Source organism: Cynocephalus volans, chromosome 1, assembly GCF_027409185.1.
Source record: "Cynocephalus volans isolate mCynVol1 chromosome 1, mCynVol1.pri, whole genome shotgun sequence".
In the NCBI taxonomy this organism is placed as follows: Eukaryota; Metazoa; Chordata; class Mammalia; order Dermoptera; family Cynocephalidae; genus Cynocephalus; species Cynocephalus volans.
Window position 1 is genome coordinate 256,491,805 of NC_084460.1, and position 16,184 is coordinate 256,507,988.

At 38.3% G+C, this 16,184-nt stretch overlaps 1 protein-coding gene across 7 annotated transcripts in view; it reads right to left on the bottom strand.

The window, feature by feature from the left end:
• Positions 1-16,184, bottom strand: part of HIBCH (3-hydroxyisobutyryl-CoA hydrolase) — an 86,388-nt gene that overhangs the window by 2,652 nt on the left and 67,552 nt on the right. For 3 of the 7 annotated variants that reach the window (XM_063096462.1, XM_063096445.1, XM_063096455.1), the window contains 4 exons: positions 15,463-15,521; positions 14,653-14,734; positions 4,586-4,705; positions 514-547 (listed from right to left, as the gene is read on the bottom strand). In XM_063096462.1, coding sequence (XP_062952532.1) covers positions 514-547; positions 4,586-4,705; positions 14,653-14,734; positions 15,463-15,521 — 295 coding nt within the window. Of the gene's footprint in view, positions 1-513; positions 548-4,585; positions 4,706-7,999; positions 8,117-14,521; positions 14,735-15,462; positions 15,522-16,184 lie in introns of those variants that run through there. The other 4 variants (XM_063096502.1, XM_063096472.1, XM_063096482.1 and 1 more) reach the window with 4 other exon arrangements.

The window sequence follows — 16,184 nt, forward strand, 5'->3', positions numbered from 1 at the left end:
TTAATAACATTAGCAGACATTACTAATTATGTCATATGGTTTTTCCCTAGCAATGTTTAACTTCTCAGGTACAGGCAAGGAAGTAGATAGGAGGGTTCAACCACTGCTCAATTTTGCCAGGCCAGTACAAAAGAGGGACGAAGGGTAAGGGACTTGAGGGCTTTTCTGCAAGAGAACAAATGCGTGTCTCAAAGGCCTTAGCAGGATGAGTTTACAACCACACACTGCACTTATCCCATGTGACTGTAGAAGTAAGATTACCTGTTACATATAAGGTAGGGGGCAGTGACCAAGTTATGTGAATTTTTAAAACAACATTAGTTTCAAAGACTGATCTACCTTTATATCCCACATGGTAATATTAAAAAAAAAAAAAAAAAAAAAAAAACACACAAATACAATCTTTATAAAATTCTCACTAAAGCATAAAACAACTATCATCTTTAACAGTACATGCTCACAAATCCTATTTCTCTCACAGCCAGGAAGGAAACATAGCTATTTGCCACTTACCAGCTCTAACGCCTTCATGAAAGTCATGACCTCCCTGAAAGAAAACCAGTATTAAACGGGGTAAATTCTGGGCATCTTTGTTCCTTGTGATCTTCTCTCTCCTCTACCCACTTCAGCTTCCCACTTCCGTGGCCACAACCTGAACCATGACATTCAGAGCCTCTGGACCACCTCTGATAACCCACTCTCTGATCACCACCTCCTAATCGTGTTTGCTCAAGTATCTCCACTGCTGCAAATACTTGATCTTATTGAAATCCACTGATCCTATGACTTTCTCCCTATCTGCACTGGTTTCACTTTGCTCTTCATCCTGCCTAGTTTCCCTGTCTATTAATATGGTCACTTTCCCTTGAAAATGCCTTCATCTCCCTCAAACCTTTTCCTCTTTTATACAGTCCTGGCAAAATTCTGACACCAGCTGAACCCTACCATTTACCTCTGCCTGCATTTGAGCAGCTAAATTTTGCTGCAGAAAGTCATAAAACTGGTTCCATTTAAAATTCATGGTAACAAATCTCAAACAGGCATGGACCAACACCCAACAATCCATAATATCTTCCGCACTCCCCAAGATAATGATTTAAACTGTTTACTGCCTTCTCAATTTCTACCCCTAGAGTACACTCTACTCTCGCTATATTCTCAGCTAATAATTTTACTCCTACTTAATTTAAAAAAGAAAAGCCCTCAGATGTGAACAGTCCTGTCTTCCCACCACTAAAACACCTACAGCCAACTGCAGCCATCTGCAACTGTTTTCACTTTCATGACTATGAAGGAAGGGACCATCCCTCTTTCAAAGGCCAGTCCTCCCCTGCATTCCAATTCACATCTCCTCCTGGGTTTTCAAGGGCTTTGCTTGAGAAGGTTATCCACTTCTCTTTCTTATCCTGACATCGCCAATGTAGGCAGTAGTTATAACTGATGGCTGAGTGCATGCGGTTCAAATGTTTGGATTCACATCCTGGTTCTACTAAATAGTAACTATGTGAACTTCAGCTAGTAATTTCTCTAACCCTGTTTCCTTACATGAAATGGCAGTATCAACACAAGGGTACTTCAAAAAGTTTGTGTAAAACTGGAATTTTAAGATACATGAATCCTTCCATGAAGTTTCTGAAGACCCCTCCTACATCCATCATAAGATTATTTTAATCCACATTCCAGCATAGTGTCTGACACACAGTAAGTTTTCAGCAAATGAACTGTTAGTATCATCCACATAATCTTTTCTCTTTTGCATCATTCCCAATGATTTATAAACACAGTCTAGTATCTTTTACCTTACAAAATAAAAAAGGAAACTCACTTGATTCCACAGTCCCAGTTTCTATTCTTTTTTCAAGAAGAAAAAATTGTATACACACGTTGTCTGCACTTCTTCACATCCATTCACTCACTTCCTCTCCACTTTACTGCACTCTCGCTTCTGTCCCTACCACTCCTCTGAAATGGCTTTCCCAAATCACCCACAACTTCAGTGTCACCAAATTCACAGGATACTTCTCATCTACTAGATGCCCTGGCAGTATTCGACACTGTTCATGACTCCCTCTCCGTGGAACACTCCTCTCGTGCTTTTGTGACACCAAACTCTCCTAGTCCTCCTACTTCTCTGTCCTGTTTTTCTCATCCCACAGCTCTTTTGCTTCCCCACCTCAAAATGCTGCAGTTCCTCAGGGTTCAGATCCGGGCTTTTTCATTTTCTTTCTACGTGATTTCATCCATTCCATGCTCAATACATCAGCCTGAATGATCAATCCTGTTAAAGTATAAGATCAGGGCACTCCTCTGCTCAAAACCATCTAGTGGCTTCCCACTTTACTCAGAACAAAAGCCAAAGTCCTCATAGAGACCTTCAAGGCCCTGTATGCTCTGCACAGCCCTTCCCCACACTGTTCCTTATGACCTCGTCGCTCCCTCCGCACTCCCTCCCGCGACCCCTTCCTCACAGCCTCCCTGCTGCTCCTGGCACAGGAGGCACAGGCCTGCGCCTGCGCAGAGCTGCTTACTGGCAGCTCCCTCTGCCTGAGATGCTCTTCCTCCAAATAGCTGCATGGCTCACTTCCTCACCGCTTGCAGGTCTTTGACACAAAGAACATGTCAGTGGGGTCTTCTCTGGTCATCCTATCCACAATTCAACCCTCCCTCACCCTATATTCCATATCCTCCTTCCTTGCTTTATTTTTCTTCCTTAATATTTACAATCATATTGCATGTTTTATGTATTTATCTTCTTTACAGCCTATTTCCCCACTATAAAGTAAGTTCCATGAGGGCTGGAATTTTGTGTGTTTTGTTTACATATGTATTCTTGGTACATCTAACAGTACCTAGCACATGATAAGTACTCTTGTTAAGTAAATAAATAAATCCCCAAAGTTTTTTTTTTAATTGGTGCTAATGTCTCCCAAACATAAATCTCTAACCCATACCTCTAAGCTCCAAGTCCTAAATGTATTCTTCCCCTCACATCCATCATCAATTCTATCTCTTACATTTGTCTCAGATCCATTTACTTCTCTCCACTGCCACCACGCTAGTCTAAGCCACTACTATTTCACACCTGGATCACTGCAATAAACTCATATCTGGCCTCTACACCCACTCTTGAACCCCTCCAACACTATTTCTACTTAGCAGCAATAATTACCTTCTTAAAGCAAACCAAATGAAAAATCAAATCACCCCCTGCCCAACCCGAGAGGCTTCTTAACATACTCATTTCTCATTCTTCAGGTCACAGATGAGTTGGCATCTCAAAGATGTCTTCCGTGACCTACTAATTTAAAGCAGGTTTCCCTTTGCCTCCCCAATTCTCTCCTGTTCCTGCATCATTCTCTTCTACCACCAACCCTATAAGTTTCCTTTAGAGCATGTACCACAATTTATAAGTATTTTTGTTTACTTGTTCTTTACAGATTCAGTAGACTAAACTCCATGAGAACAAAGGACTGTGTCTTCTCATTCGACAACATAACCATAACACTTAGCATATTACCTGGCACATAGCTAACATATTTGCTGAGAGAATGAAGGAAGGAATCAATCAATCTAGGCAGTGCACTAAAAGTGCAATGAAAAACATGGACTGTGTGAGGTATATAGGGTAGTGGTCCAGTGCAGGCACCGGAGTAAGACTGCCTGGTTTCATGTTCCTTGTCTCTGCTATACAACGTTAGGCAGGTTACTTCTCTATGCCACAGTTTCCTCATCTGTAAAATGGATACAATCATAATACCTATATTCTAGAGATAGTGTAAGCTTTAATGCAGAGAATGCATGTAAAGTGCCTGGCATAGTATCGGCCCATAATAAAACTAAACTTCAGCTGCCATTTACATCGTACAAGCAGTGACTTTAAAAAATGGCTAATAGAGCTTCATTTCTAATTAGATGAACTACTTTGAATATCTTAATAACTATTTCAAGATACTGAAGTCCATTAAGAACGTCTGCTTTCTGGTTATTAAACCAAATATTCCTTTTAGTTTATTAATCTAAATAATATGGTGCTTCTTAAGGGCCCAACATAAGGGATGTTTATAATCTGGAAGAAGAAATAACTATGACTCTAAAATGTTTTATGAAATCAATAGTCTATGTGATTACTGTCTAATTATATTTACAATGGCACTTTCAATGGTAATCTATTAATTAAAACATGTAACAATTAATAACTTCTATGTATGAATTTTTTTTATATACATCTCCTTATAACTAATATTTCTCATTTTACCCATAAGGGAATTCAGATTTAGAGTGTTTATGCTTCTTGTCCAAGGTCACAAAGATCATGCCTGAAAAATGGTTAATTTCTATTTTGAATCCCACATGAAATTAGAGGCCTTCTTACACTTCTAACATGCAAATATAATTGCTCTTTCATAAAGGCTTAAATAACAATCTGGTTATAAATATTTCCATACACTAGCCTGTTGTGCTTTCATAGAGTTGATTTACAAGTATTTTAAATTTTGTTTATACTTTTCTGTACTTCATATGTTCTACAATGAACATATATGACTTTCATAACTAGAAAATGACAATTTAAAAAAAAAATTCTTACCACACAAGCTTGACTTAGCCGATATTCCATAGTTAATACTTCTTGCAAGGTCTTTGAAGACCCCTCCATTAGCTGCCTTAGTGTGATCTTTAGGGATGTTGGAGACATTTTATTAATTACCTTTTGGGGAAAAAAAATTTACTCATTTTAGCCCAATAGCTCTTTTATTGTCTATAATTAACTAGCTGAGTTTCTATGTAAATGATTTAAAATATGTTCCTTAACAGTACTTTCATATGCCAAAGTCTCATAAAAGATTATTCCTTAGTCTAATCCTGACAAAGCACCAAACAAAAGTTTTCTAATCTGTTACAAAAACAAAACAGATCATTCCACAAGTAGAATAAATTCTGTACTTGTAACTTAAGTAACAAAATAAATATACATTTATCATTTGCCTGGCATAAATTATGATCCCAACTAGCCAAGGAAACAGTGATTACACTAAAATTAATACCCACCTACTAATAGTCGCAGAGGACATTTTATTTTACAATGTAAAGAAGGTGAAGGAGTAGAAATATAGTAGCTCTTCCTTCCCACTTTGTTACTCTAGAGAAGTGTCTTAACTGAACTATAGTCTTCACCTATAAATAAATCTACTTACCTTGGAAGAAAGGAGAGAAAACAATTCAAGTTACTTAGAGGCACTCTTCTACAGTATTTGAATATTTAATAAAATAAGAATTACAGACCCGACTCATTGGCTACAATGCTATGCCACTTTCTTTTGAAGTTAAGGATGCTATTACTAGCGTTCTAATGCATGTGTATGATTGTGACTACAACGGCTGCTGCAAGACGTCCATTATATCTTGTATATATCTGAGGCCTGCCCTTTATAATTGCAGCATATAGTTTTCAGATTTATTGTTGAATGATTGTCTGAAAGGTTTAAACTTTATTTTTGAGTTCAAAGAATTCTCCACTTCAAGATTCCATGTCCTTTGTACCATTTAAGTCTGGCAAACAGATTCAAAGAATAGATTGAATGGATAGGACAGTATCTTACTTAGGAGTTGCTAGAGCTTAAATAGATGACTACAATCCAGGAAAAGTTCAGGGAAGATCAGTATCCAACCTACAGCAACAGTGCTGCTAAAGAGAAGAGAAGAGGGAAAGAAAAATGATTAAGGGCTTTTATGAAACTGGTTTTTGGGGGAACTCGTCCTTCTGCCCTCGGTGCTTTATGGACATAATCCCTCTTAATGCCCCAATGACAATCCTACTCCACATTCTCGCCTTTCTGGTTGCAAGCCATGAGGATGATGGCATTTCTGCAGCAGTCTGTATCATGTGCTAAGAGGCCCCTCCTTTCTGTAGGCAAGTAGATAATGGGTCCATTCTTCAGCAGGAGCAATACCCATACTGTCTCAGGTGAATACTGAAAGAACTTCATTCACAATGCCCAAAGTATATTTAAGGGAGTGACATAGCCACCTTTCCGGCTTTTCTAGTCTACAAGGTCAATGTAACTACAGTTCCCTTTCCGACAGTGCTGCAGCCTATGAGCCCACAATTACTCCTCAGCACTACCATTATGGTTAACTGCTATAGTTTCCATTTCTTGGTTTGGCACTTTATGCACCAACTGGATTTCTCGAAACACAAAAGCATGTCTCTTGCTATACTTCCTCAACCCCTTCCAGTTGGCTATCAACTAAAATTTCATAAGAAAGGCCACTTAAGGGCCCCATTTATTTGTGCTTGTCACAAACACACACACACATACACATGAAAAAATGGGGAAAAAATTCATTCAAAAAGCTTTGTTGGCTCAGACATTTCATGAAATATTAATTATTTAAAGACGTTTTCATAAGACAAACATTATATAAAAAACGGCTGTGCTGACAACTCAGGGATCCTTACAGTTTCCAACGACTCTCAGTAGGCTGGCAATTCAGCACAGAGGCTTAGGGTTTAGACTCTAGGGTCAGTGAGCTCTGGGTTGGAATCCCAGCTCCATCACCTACTAGATGACTGACCTTAGTTTCCTCATTTGTAAAATGGGGGTAATGATACTACCTGCCTCATAAATGATATGGCAGTATAGGACTCTGCAATATGTCAGAAACCAAGCAAAATAGGGAAGGGAAGGAATATCTATTGAGCACATTTTCTTTAGGTCTCAAAGAAATACTTTAACATGTTTAATTGCACTTTGGGAAAGGCAGTGTTATGTTCATTTTACAGATGAGGAAACCATGCTCTTGTATGAATTTGCCCAAGGTCACAGAGAAAGTGAAAGAACTGGAGAAAAGAGGATGTTGAACATAATTAGCACAAATAAAAGATAAATATTTAGGTGATGGATATGTTATCTACCCTGAGTGGATCAATATATGCACGTATTGAAACAACATACTGTATTCCAAAAATATGTACAATTTAAAATAAATAAATTTTTTAAAAAGAAAAGTGAAAGTGCTGGAATGCAAACCTAAGGCTGCTGACTCCAAAGCCGACCTCCTTCTACTATGTGAAGCTATAAAAGTAGTCAAGGATATCAAAGGCTGAAGAGAAGGCAAAAAGAAAAAGGATGAAGAAAGGACATTGTATCAGGTAACAAAAGAAGTGAATAAAAGCTTGTTTGTGTAATTTTGACGGCAAGGGAGAAGACAAAGTCAGGATGGTAGCTTGAGGAAAAAGAGGGACAAGGGATTTTTTTTAATTCAACAATATTACTGCATCTACTATGCATCAGTCGCTTCAAGGGAAACAATAATAAACAGGACATGGTTCTTGCATTCAAAGAGCATTAGTACTACAATCACTGCCCTTTGGGTAAGAACCTTAGGAACTCTTCTTTTTTTTTTTTTTTTTTTTTTTCTTTTTTCGTGACCGGCACTCAGCCAGTGAGTGCACCGGTCATTCCTATATAGGATCCGAACCCGCGGCGGGAGTGTCGCTGCGCTTCCAGCGCAGCACGCTACCGAGTGCGCCACGGGATCGGCCCTTAGGAACTCTTCTTTTGCCAAGTTTTATCAAGCCCTGGGGGACTTCCAACAATAGGAAAACTCAGGATATTGCCTCTACCTCTCCCCTCAGGAGTCTCCTTGAACACCCAGAGTGATATGCATTATCAATAGAAAAACAATATTCAACAAGCCTACTGATACAATTAGACGAATATTCAATACACCTATTGATACAACTAGAAGAATTCTATCAAGTAGGCCTCAGGGTTGACTGAAGGGCTATACAGATATGCCTAACTCTTCCTATAATTCACTACGTGATCTTAGAAAATTATCTTTTTTGAGTTTTTTCCTTTATAAAATAAAATGGCATTTATAACATTTTCTAAAAGACTAGGCTCTCTCAGATTTAATTCCAAAAGAAGGAAGCTATTATGGTTAATTTTGTGTTTAACTGGGTCATGGGATGCCCAGATATCTGATTAAACATTACCTCTGAGTGCGTCTGTGAGGGTGTTTCTGGATGAGATTAGCATTTGAGTTGGTAGACTCTGAGTAAAGCAGATGATCCTTCCCAGTGTGAGTGGGTATCATCAAATCCATGAAGGACCTGAATAGAACCAAAAAAATGCAGAAAGGTTGGATTAGGCATCCCTTTCTCTCTGCCTGACTCCTTGAGCTGAGAAACCAGTCTTCTCAGACCTTCAGACTTGGACTCAAATCTACGCTACCAGCTCTCCATTTCTCAGGCCTTCAAACTACACCATCAGCTTTCCTGGGTCTCCAGCTTACAGAGATCAGATCATGAGACTTCTCAGCCTCCATAATTGCTTGAGCCAATACCTTATAATAAATGTCTTTCTAGATATTTTATATATCTAGAAAGATATTTCTATATACAAAATATTAGAAAGAGATTTATATATATATATATATTTTTAAACATATATCTCTTATTGGTTCTGTTCTCTAGAGAACACTGACTAACACAGAACTCTAACATTTTGGAATTCATGTATACTTATTTATTTTTTTTCTTCCAAATTTTATTTTATTTTGTCAATATACAATGTGGTTGATTATTGTGGCCAATTAAGAATTAATATATATTTAGATCATTTTACTTTTTAAAAATGCATTAAAAAATAGAACTGATACTGACTTCCAATAAACAGGAAATGAGGGCCTAAGAAGCTAATTGAAGGAAACAAATTGGCTTGTTCTCTATCTAACTCAAAGGAATACATAAAGGTATAGAATGAATATACATGGGTGTAATTTTGCTCTCTCTGAATAACAGCTACAGTATATTTCAAATCTGCTAACATGCCATGAGGTAAATTTTCTAATCCCTCCATTAAGAAACCAAATTCACTATTTCTAAAATCTTTCTGTGAACTGCTAAAAATACCACTGAGAAAAAAGTGTAAGTAAACCACAGACATTAACCACTTAAGAAGTATTCAATGTAGTTTCCACATTATGGAGGTCAGAGGGGAAGGACAAATCATTTGTTCATTTTCTGATAACAAAAAAATCTACTCTGACCAGGTCAGCTAATTGCACTACCTTGGAAGATCTGGGATAAGTCAGTAGTCACATCTGCATGTCCTGGAAAATGTTATCCTAGGACCATTTTTACTTAGAAGCAGACATAATGGCACCACAAAGGCATAAAACAACCCAGAATGTTTCTTGTAACTCTTACCCTAGATCCCTGCACATAGGATATAACCTAGTAACAATCTCAAATCTATATGTCACATGCAACCAATAGAAAAACTGAAGTGATTAGGTGGGGCTTTCTCTCTCTCTCTCCTCTTTAAGTCTTCCCCCTTCTTGTGATTATGAAATGTTAAGTTCTGCTGGCTCCCTTCCAAGTGTATTTCTCAGGGCAATGAAAATTAAAACCACAAGGCAATGCTATTTTATATACCCCAGAATAACAAAAATGAAAAAGACAAATAATATCAAACTTTGGTAAGATTGCAAAGCAACTAGTGCTAGAATATAAATTGGTACAATCATATTAGAAAATTATTTGACAGTAACTACTAAAGATGAATGTACACATATCTGATGATTTTGCAGTACTGCTCCTGGGTATATACCCAACAGAAATGTGTACCTGTTACCAAAAGGCATACACAAAAATGTTCACAGCAGCACTATTTCTAACAGTAAAAACCTGCAAATAAATGTCCAGCCGTAGAAATGAATAAAGTGTGATATATCACTCAATGGAGTATCTTACAGTAATGAATGAACAAACTATTGCTACATAGGTACGATGTGGATGAATCTCATAATGCTGAGCAAAAGAAGCTAGACACAAAGCTGTATAATCTCACTTACATAAAACAAAATGTATGGTGTAAAAAGCCAGTATAATGGTTATCACAGGGGAGGATAGTGACTGGAAGAGGGCACAGATGGGATATTCGTGGTGCTCTGTAATTTATTCTAAGTGTTGGTTATTGTATTAGTCAGGGTTCTCCAGAGAGAAAGAACCAATAAGACATGTGTATAAATATTTGAGAGGGGATTAATGAGGGGAATTGGCTCACACAATTGTGAAGGCAGAGCTGTCCCACGACAGGCTATCTGCAAACTGGATGCTGGTAGCGTGGTTCAGTCCAAGTCCAGAAGCCTCAGAACCAGGGAATCCAATGGTGTGATTCTTAGTCTGAGGCCAAAGGCCTGACAGCCAGGGGTGCCACTGGTGTTAAGTCCTGGAACTTAACAGGAAAGGCTGAATAGTCTTGAGTTCAGATGTCCATGGACAGGAGAGAAGAATGATCCCAGCTCCAGCCAATAGAGGAGATTTGTCTTTTCCTCCAATTTGTTCTCTTTGGGCCTCCAGCAGATTGGATGGGACTTCCTCATATTGAGGGCGGATCTCTCCTACCTAGTCCACTCAGGCTCACATGCTAATCTCTTCTGGAAAAACCCTCATAGACACACCCCAAAATAATGCTTTAAGCAGGTTTCTATGTATTCCTTAATCTAGTCAAGTTGATATCTAAAATTAACCATCAGAGTTAAGTTCATGTGAAAAAATTTTGAGCTATACATATATGATTTCAGTATTTTTCTGTATGTTATGCTACAAAAATATGAATTTTTGAAGTACACATACTTGGAAAAAAAAACTTACTGAATTCAGCTCTTTATTATAATATAAATAAGCCCCCTCACTATCCCGCCACAATCATCTTTCTGGCCACATTTTCTGATACTTTACTCCTTGTTCCTCACTCTGCATTCTCTAAACATCTGTCCTTTGAGTATGTTTGTTCTGTCTGGAATACTCTTCGCCACTTGGCAACTCACAACATCTTCTAGACTTTGCTCAGATGTCACTTGCTCTGTGAAGCCTTTCAGAATCCCTCTATCACTGCATGGACATCCACAGCAATCCGTGCAAGCCTCTATTTTAGCAGCACTAGAACACACTGTATTATAATTGTCTATTTACGTGTGTGTTCCACTAGATTGTGAGCGCTGAGAACAGGTACTTTCTGTTCCTGTTATTTCTGTATCTCAATGGCCAGTACAGTTGGCACCTTACCCACTCATCTATTTGTCACACCTATCACGTGAAATGCTCTGTGATAGGTGCCTGGAGATACAGGGCTAAGTAAGCTTCTCAGGAGCTTATGTTCTGCGCTATATCTCACTCAATAAAGCAGAAAGACAGAAGAGGTAGAGAGAAAAAGACACATAGCAGGATAGGAACAAGTGGATACAAGCACACAGACCTTTATGGACTAATACTGCCATTTTATGGTGTTTTACAATATAGCCCCTAAAGACCTGAAGCTGTGTTGTGTTTTTGTAAGGCTTAAATGGGAAACATCTCTTAGTATTATTTGTACTCAGGATTGAACGAAGTTAAGTTGAAGGCAGAATTTTATCCACAAGTGGTAAAGTCACATCAGCTCTTTCTTTAAAATCAAGCAGCAAAAGCCCTGTTATATCCCGTCAGTTAAATAGATCTTTGATTTTTAAAACCAGTTTAAATCAACCATAGTTGAGTTATGTTTTGCTATGAATTGTGAATATTTTTCTAAATAATCATCTTGTACATTATACGCTTATATCTGTAACTCTTTCCAGAAGTGTTCAGACCAACAATAAACCAACACAAATACAAAATACTTAAACTAGAACAAGTCAAAACACACTATAAGTGCAATTTCACAGAAACATTTTTATTTATTTTCACCATTCTGAAATATATTATTATATAAAGACCAAACAGCCCTTTACTTAAAGAAATGGCACTAGTATTTTTTTTTCTTATCTACAGTGAAAGGTTTATAGCCAGTACAGAAGAGTACTATTTTTGCAATCTGATCTTACATTTATCCGGTAAATTCTTTAAAGCATTAATAATTTAAATAAAATGAAAAGATAGTGCTACAGTTTGAATGTAGTTTGTCTCCACCAAAATTCATGTTACCAGAGTGGTAGTGTTGAGAGGTGGGACCTAGCAGGTCACGGGGGAGGAATCCTTCATGAATAGGTTAGAGCGAGACTCTCTCAGGACTGGATTAGACACCAGAGAGCAGGCTGAGAGTCTGGCTTCCTCGACTCTCTTGCTTCCTCTCTCACCATGTACCCTCTTTGCACAAGCCAGCTATGAGTTGATGCAGCATAAGGCCCTCACCAGATGCAGCTGCCCAATCTTGAACTCTGCAGCCATCAGAACAGGAAGCCAAATAAACCTCTTTTCCTTATAAATAACCCAGCCACAGGGCCGGCCCGTGGCTCACTGGGTGATCATGGTGCTGACAACACCAAGTGTCAATCCCCTTACCAGTCATCTTTTGAAAAAAATAAAATAAAACAAATAACCCAGCCTCAGGTATTCTGTTACAGCAACACTAAACAGACATATCTAAAAATGCAAATACCGCTATTTCGTGGTATCCTAAATGCTCATCATAGCGTTTAAAGGTCACAAAGGTCCATCAGTGGACTGGAAAACTGTTTTCTCTTTCTTTCTATATAAATTGATGCATTTTCCCTTAAGGTTTACTGTACTCTTTCCCCAAAGGGCACAATGTGTCCATCAACACTGCCATTAAATTGCTCTTATTACTAGCAAGAAACAGTATAGTATAATGGGTACCTTTAGCAAATATAATGCACACTTCTATAGATAACATTGTCTTTTAATATAATTTGGCATGCCATTTTTTAAAAATAATTTTACTGATGTTTAACTTAGATATGATTAAATTCACTCATTTTAAGCACACAGTTCTATTAAGTTTGATGAAAGTATATGGTTGTATAATTATCCCCATAATCAAGATACAGAACATTTCCATCACCCCATAGAGTTCTCCTTACCCCAACCTTACCCCTTGCAACTGACCTGTTTTTTGTCCCAATAGTTTTACCTTTTTCCTTCCCAGCTCTGGCATTCTGTGAGCCTGCAGACCTAACACCACGTGGACACCACCAAGGCTTATATTTTCCAAAGCTGCAGGCCCAGCCACACCTGGGGCCGATTTAGCCATAGATGGAGTAGCCAAAGCAGCTGGGGTGCTGGTGCTGGAAGCAGCTTCCCAAGGTGGTCCTGGGCAGTGAGCCCGTGGAGGGCTCCTCCAGCCTGTTCCCCAAGACAATTCTGTCTCCCTAGATCTTTGTGCCAGAAATGGAAGAGTTGGCCCCAGAGGCTTCTGCAATGCCTTCAGGGCCTTCTTCTTCCCTTGATAATCCCTTTCCTTTGTACTAACCTTCTTAGCAACATTGGATTTTTCCTCTGAAAATGCTCTCTGCTTTTCTACCACATGGCAAGGCTACAAATTTTCCAAATCTTTATACTCTGCATCTCTTTTAAATTCTGGATTTATGTCGTGCCTTTGCCACCATAACTCAGCGTACGTAGTCTGTTGCAAGTAGCCATGCAGCTTCTTTAACGCTTTGCTGCTTAGAAATTTCTTCTACCAAATGCTCTGGGGTTCACAGCTCCTGTTTCTACATCCACAAAGGCCTAGGGCATGGACACAATGCAGCAAAGTTTCTTGCCAGTTCATAGCAAAGGTGATCTTTGCCCCAGTTTCCAATAAACTCCTTCTTATTTCTATCTGAGACCTCCTTAGAATGGTCTTTATAGTCCATATTTCTATCAGCATTCTGCTCGCCACCATGAAACCAGTCTCTAAGACATTCCAAACTTTCCCTCTTCTTTTTGTTTTCTTCTGAGTCCTCCAAACTCCTCCAACCTTTCCTCAACACCCAGTTCCAAAGCTGTTTCCACATTTCAAGTATGTGTTATAAGAAATACCCCAACTCTCTGGTACCAATTTTCTGTATTAGTCTATTTTGTGTTGCTTATAACAAAACAAGTGGAACTGGGTAATTTATAAAGAAAGCAAAATTTATTGCTTACAGTTTCTCAGGCTGGGAAATCCAAAGTCCATCTGGTGGTGGTGATAGTGACCCAGGGGTCTCACATTGCAAGATGGTAGAAGCATAGAGAATGCAGAGCGAGCGAGAAAGACAGACTCCCCTCTTCTTTTAAAGCCCTCAGAATCATGCCCCCAACCACCAATTTTAATCCATTCATTTCTGCATGGTCCTACAAGCCAATCACCTCTTCAAGGCCCCACTTTTCAACTACCATAATAGGATTCCCCAGCCTCTTAACAGTCAGAATGGGGGCTAAGATTCTAATACATAAAACTTGGGGGACACAATTCAAGCTTCAGTGAGTTTTGGGGGGACATAATTCAATCCACTACATGGATTAATGTCACAATTGCAATATATCGTAAGGTGACTATTCGCCAGTGATCTAATCGCTCTAATAAAAATGTCACTGAAAACTTCCCCCACAAGACAAGGAGGACTATTTGGAAATGAAGCATGCTTACTAAAGTCCTTCTCTGTTAGATTCAAAGGACTTAAAACCAGCTTGGCTTTGCCCTCAACAACCAGCAGGCTGACACAGCACTTGGGTTTAGTTCAAAGTTTAGTGGAATTGCTTTCTGCGGCTCACCTGAATTTGGGGGAAAAAACACAATGCTGTAGGCTATGTCACCACCACAAAGCACTCATGGCCCTCAGAGAGGTTTCTCTGTCACAAGACTTCACCACACTCAGTCTTTGCAGAATGGATCCACATATTACCTTCAACTGCTCTAGAGCAAAAGATGAACCATCTTGCCGTAAGTTTTCAATAATCTGTTCCATAGTATTGGCTGAAAAACAGCTATAAAAAAGGAAACACACGATTTCACCAATGTGCAAGTGATTTCCTATTTCTAAGATAACAATGAATCTAACACGGGCTTCTCCCCACACCCATTTCAATAATGAAGAATTTCTCAATTTACTTTACAGGATTATGAAATAGAACATTACATCCCTGGGTAAGTGTCTGTAGTCTATCTTCACTAATGCAAATAAAAGGTAAATTTTTTCCTTTCTTTTGCTTTCTTGCATCTATTTTGTACTTATATGTAAATAAATATCTCAACTGTGAAAAACTGATGCTTCTAACATGTAGAGATGGCTGTCTTATTTTCCAATAGTTTTCCTCCTGTTGTTTCCTTAAGCCAGTCTGTCAATCTCTCAAACTACTGTACAAAACCTTTTTCTAATTGGCTGAATAAGACCTTCAGGGAAGATGACTTTACAAAGATAAAGGATAAGTTAATTCAATTATTATTTCCTAGCCTTTCTTCCCCACTTAAAAAAAAAAAATCTTTTGCACTAAAATGAATTAGCATGGTAGATTACTTAAATATAATGAATTCATTTCCCCCCTGAAAGAGGCAAGAAGCTACTTTCAGAGGTAAGGGTAAATAAAAGCATTATGCTATCTGATAGCAAAATTCAGTGTATTATCAAACACAATGTAATTAAAATGTTAATGAATTCAATTTAACATAGTCTTTCCAAAGGAATAGATACAATTGAGATCTCTTTGTCAAGTACCTGTTTATTTTCTCCATGTGTTCCTCAAGTATAAAAGACTTGTCTTGATCAATCTTGGACTGTTTGAAAAGAAAACTATTTTAATCAATTTGAAGTAACTCACATCTTTTAAAAATCCTTAAAAATTTAATCATATTTACACATTGTGACAGGTTATCACTTTCAGTCAAATTGCATCTAACAGTCTCACAAATAACTACCACCATATGTTCAAAATTCAGACAGTATGTAGTACTCCAGACTAGCTCTTAAAAGTGCCAAAATCAAAAATATCCTTGTATTTTATTTATGTCATTATGTAGGACACATCATCATTAAAATATATCTATGAATTTAAGGATTGTAGGGAACATGAAAGGTCATCCTGCCCAAATTTCCACCTGATCTAGAAATTCCCAGTACATTCCTGGCATCCCTGCAGCGCTGACCTCCAGGCAGAGAAACAGCACTTCGAGAAGGAGCTCACAAGTGCTTCAACAACTATGATAATTGGGTTTTTGTTGTTGTTTTAGTTGTGGACCAAAAATCAGTCCTCTTATGTTTACAATTCTAGTTAATCTCTCTTTCACCTTAATCAATTCTCACATGGCACTGTTTTGTGTCCCCTCACAATCCAGGTCCTTTTTTGGACAGGTTCCACTTTCTCAAGGTCATTCTTCTAGTGTGGAACACATAGCTTAGCAGCAGGTGTGGCTATATCACAGCAAAGTACAACAGGGCTC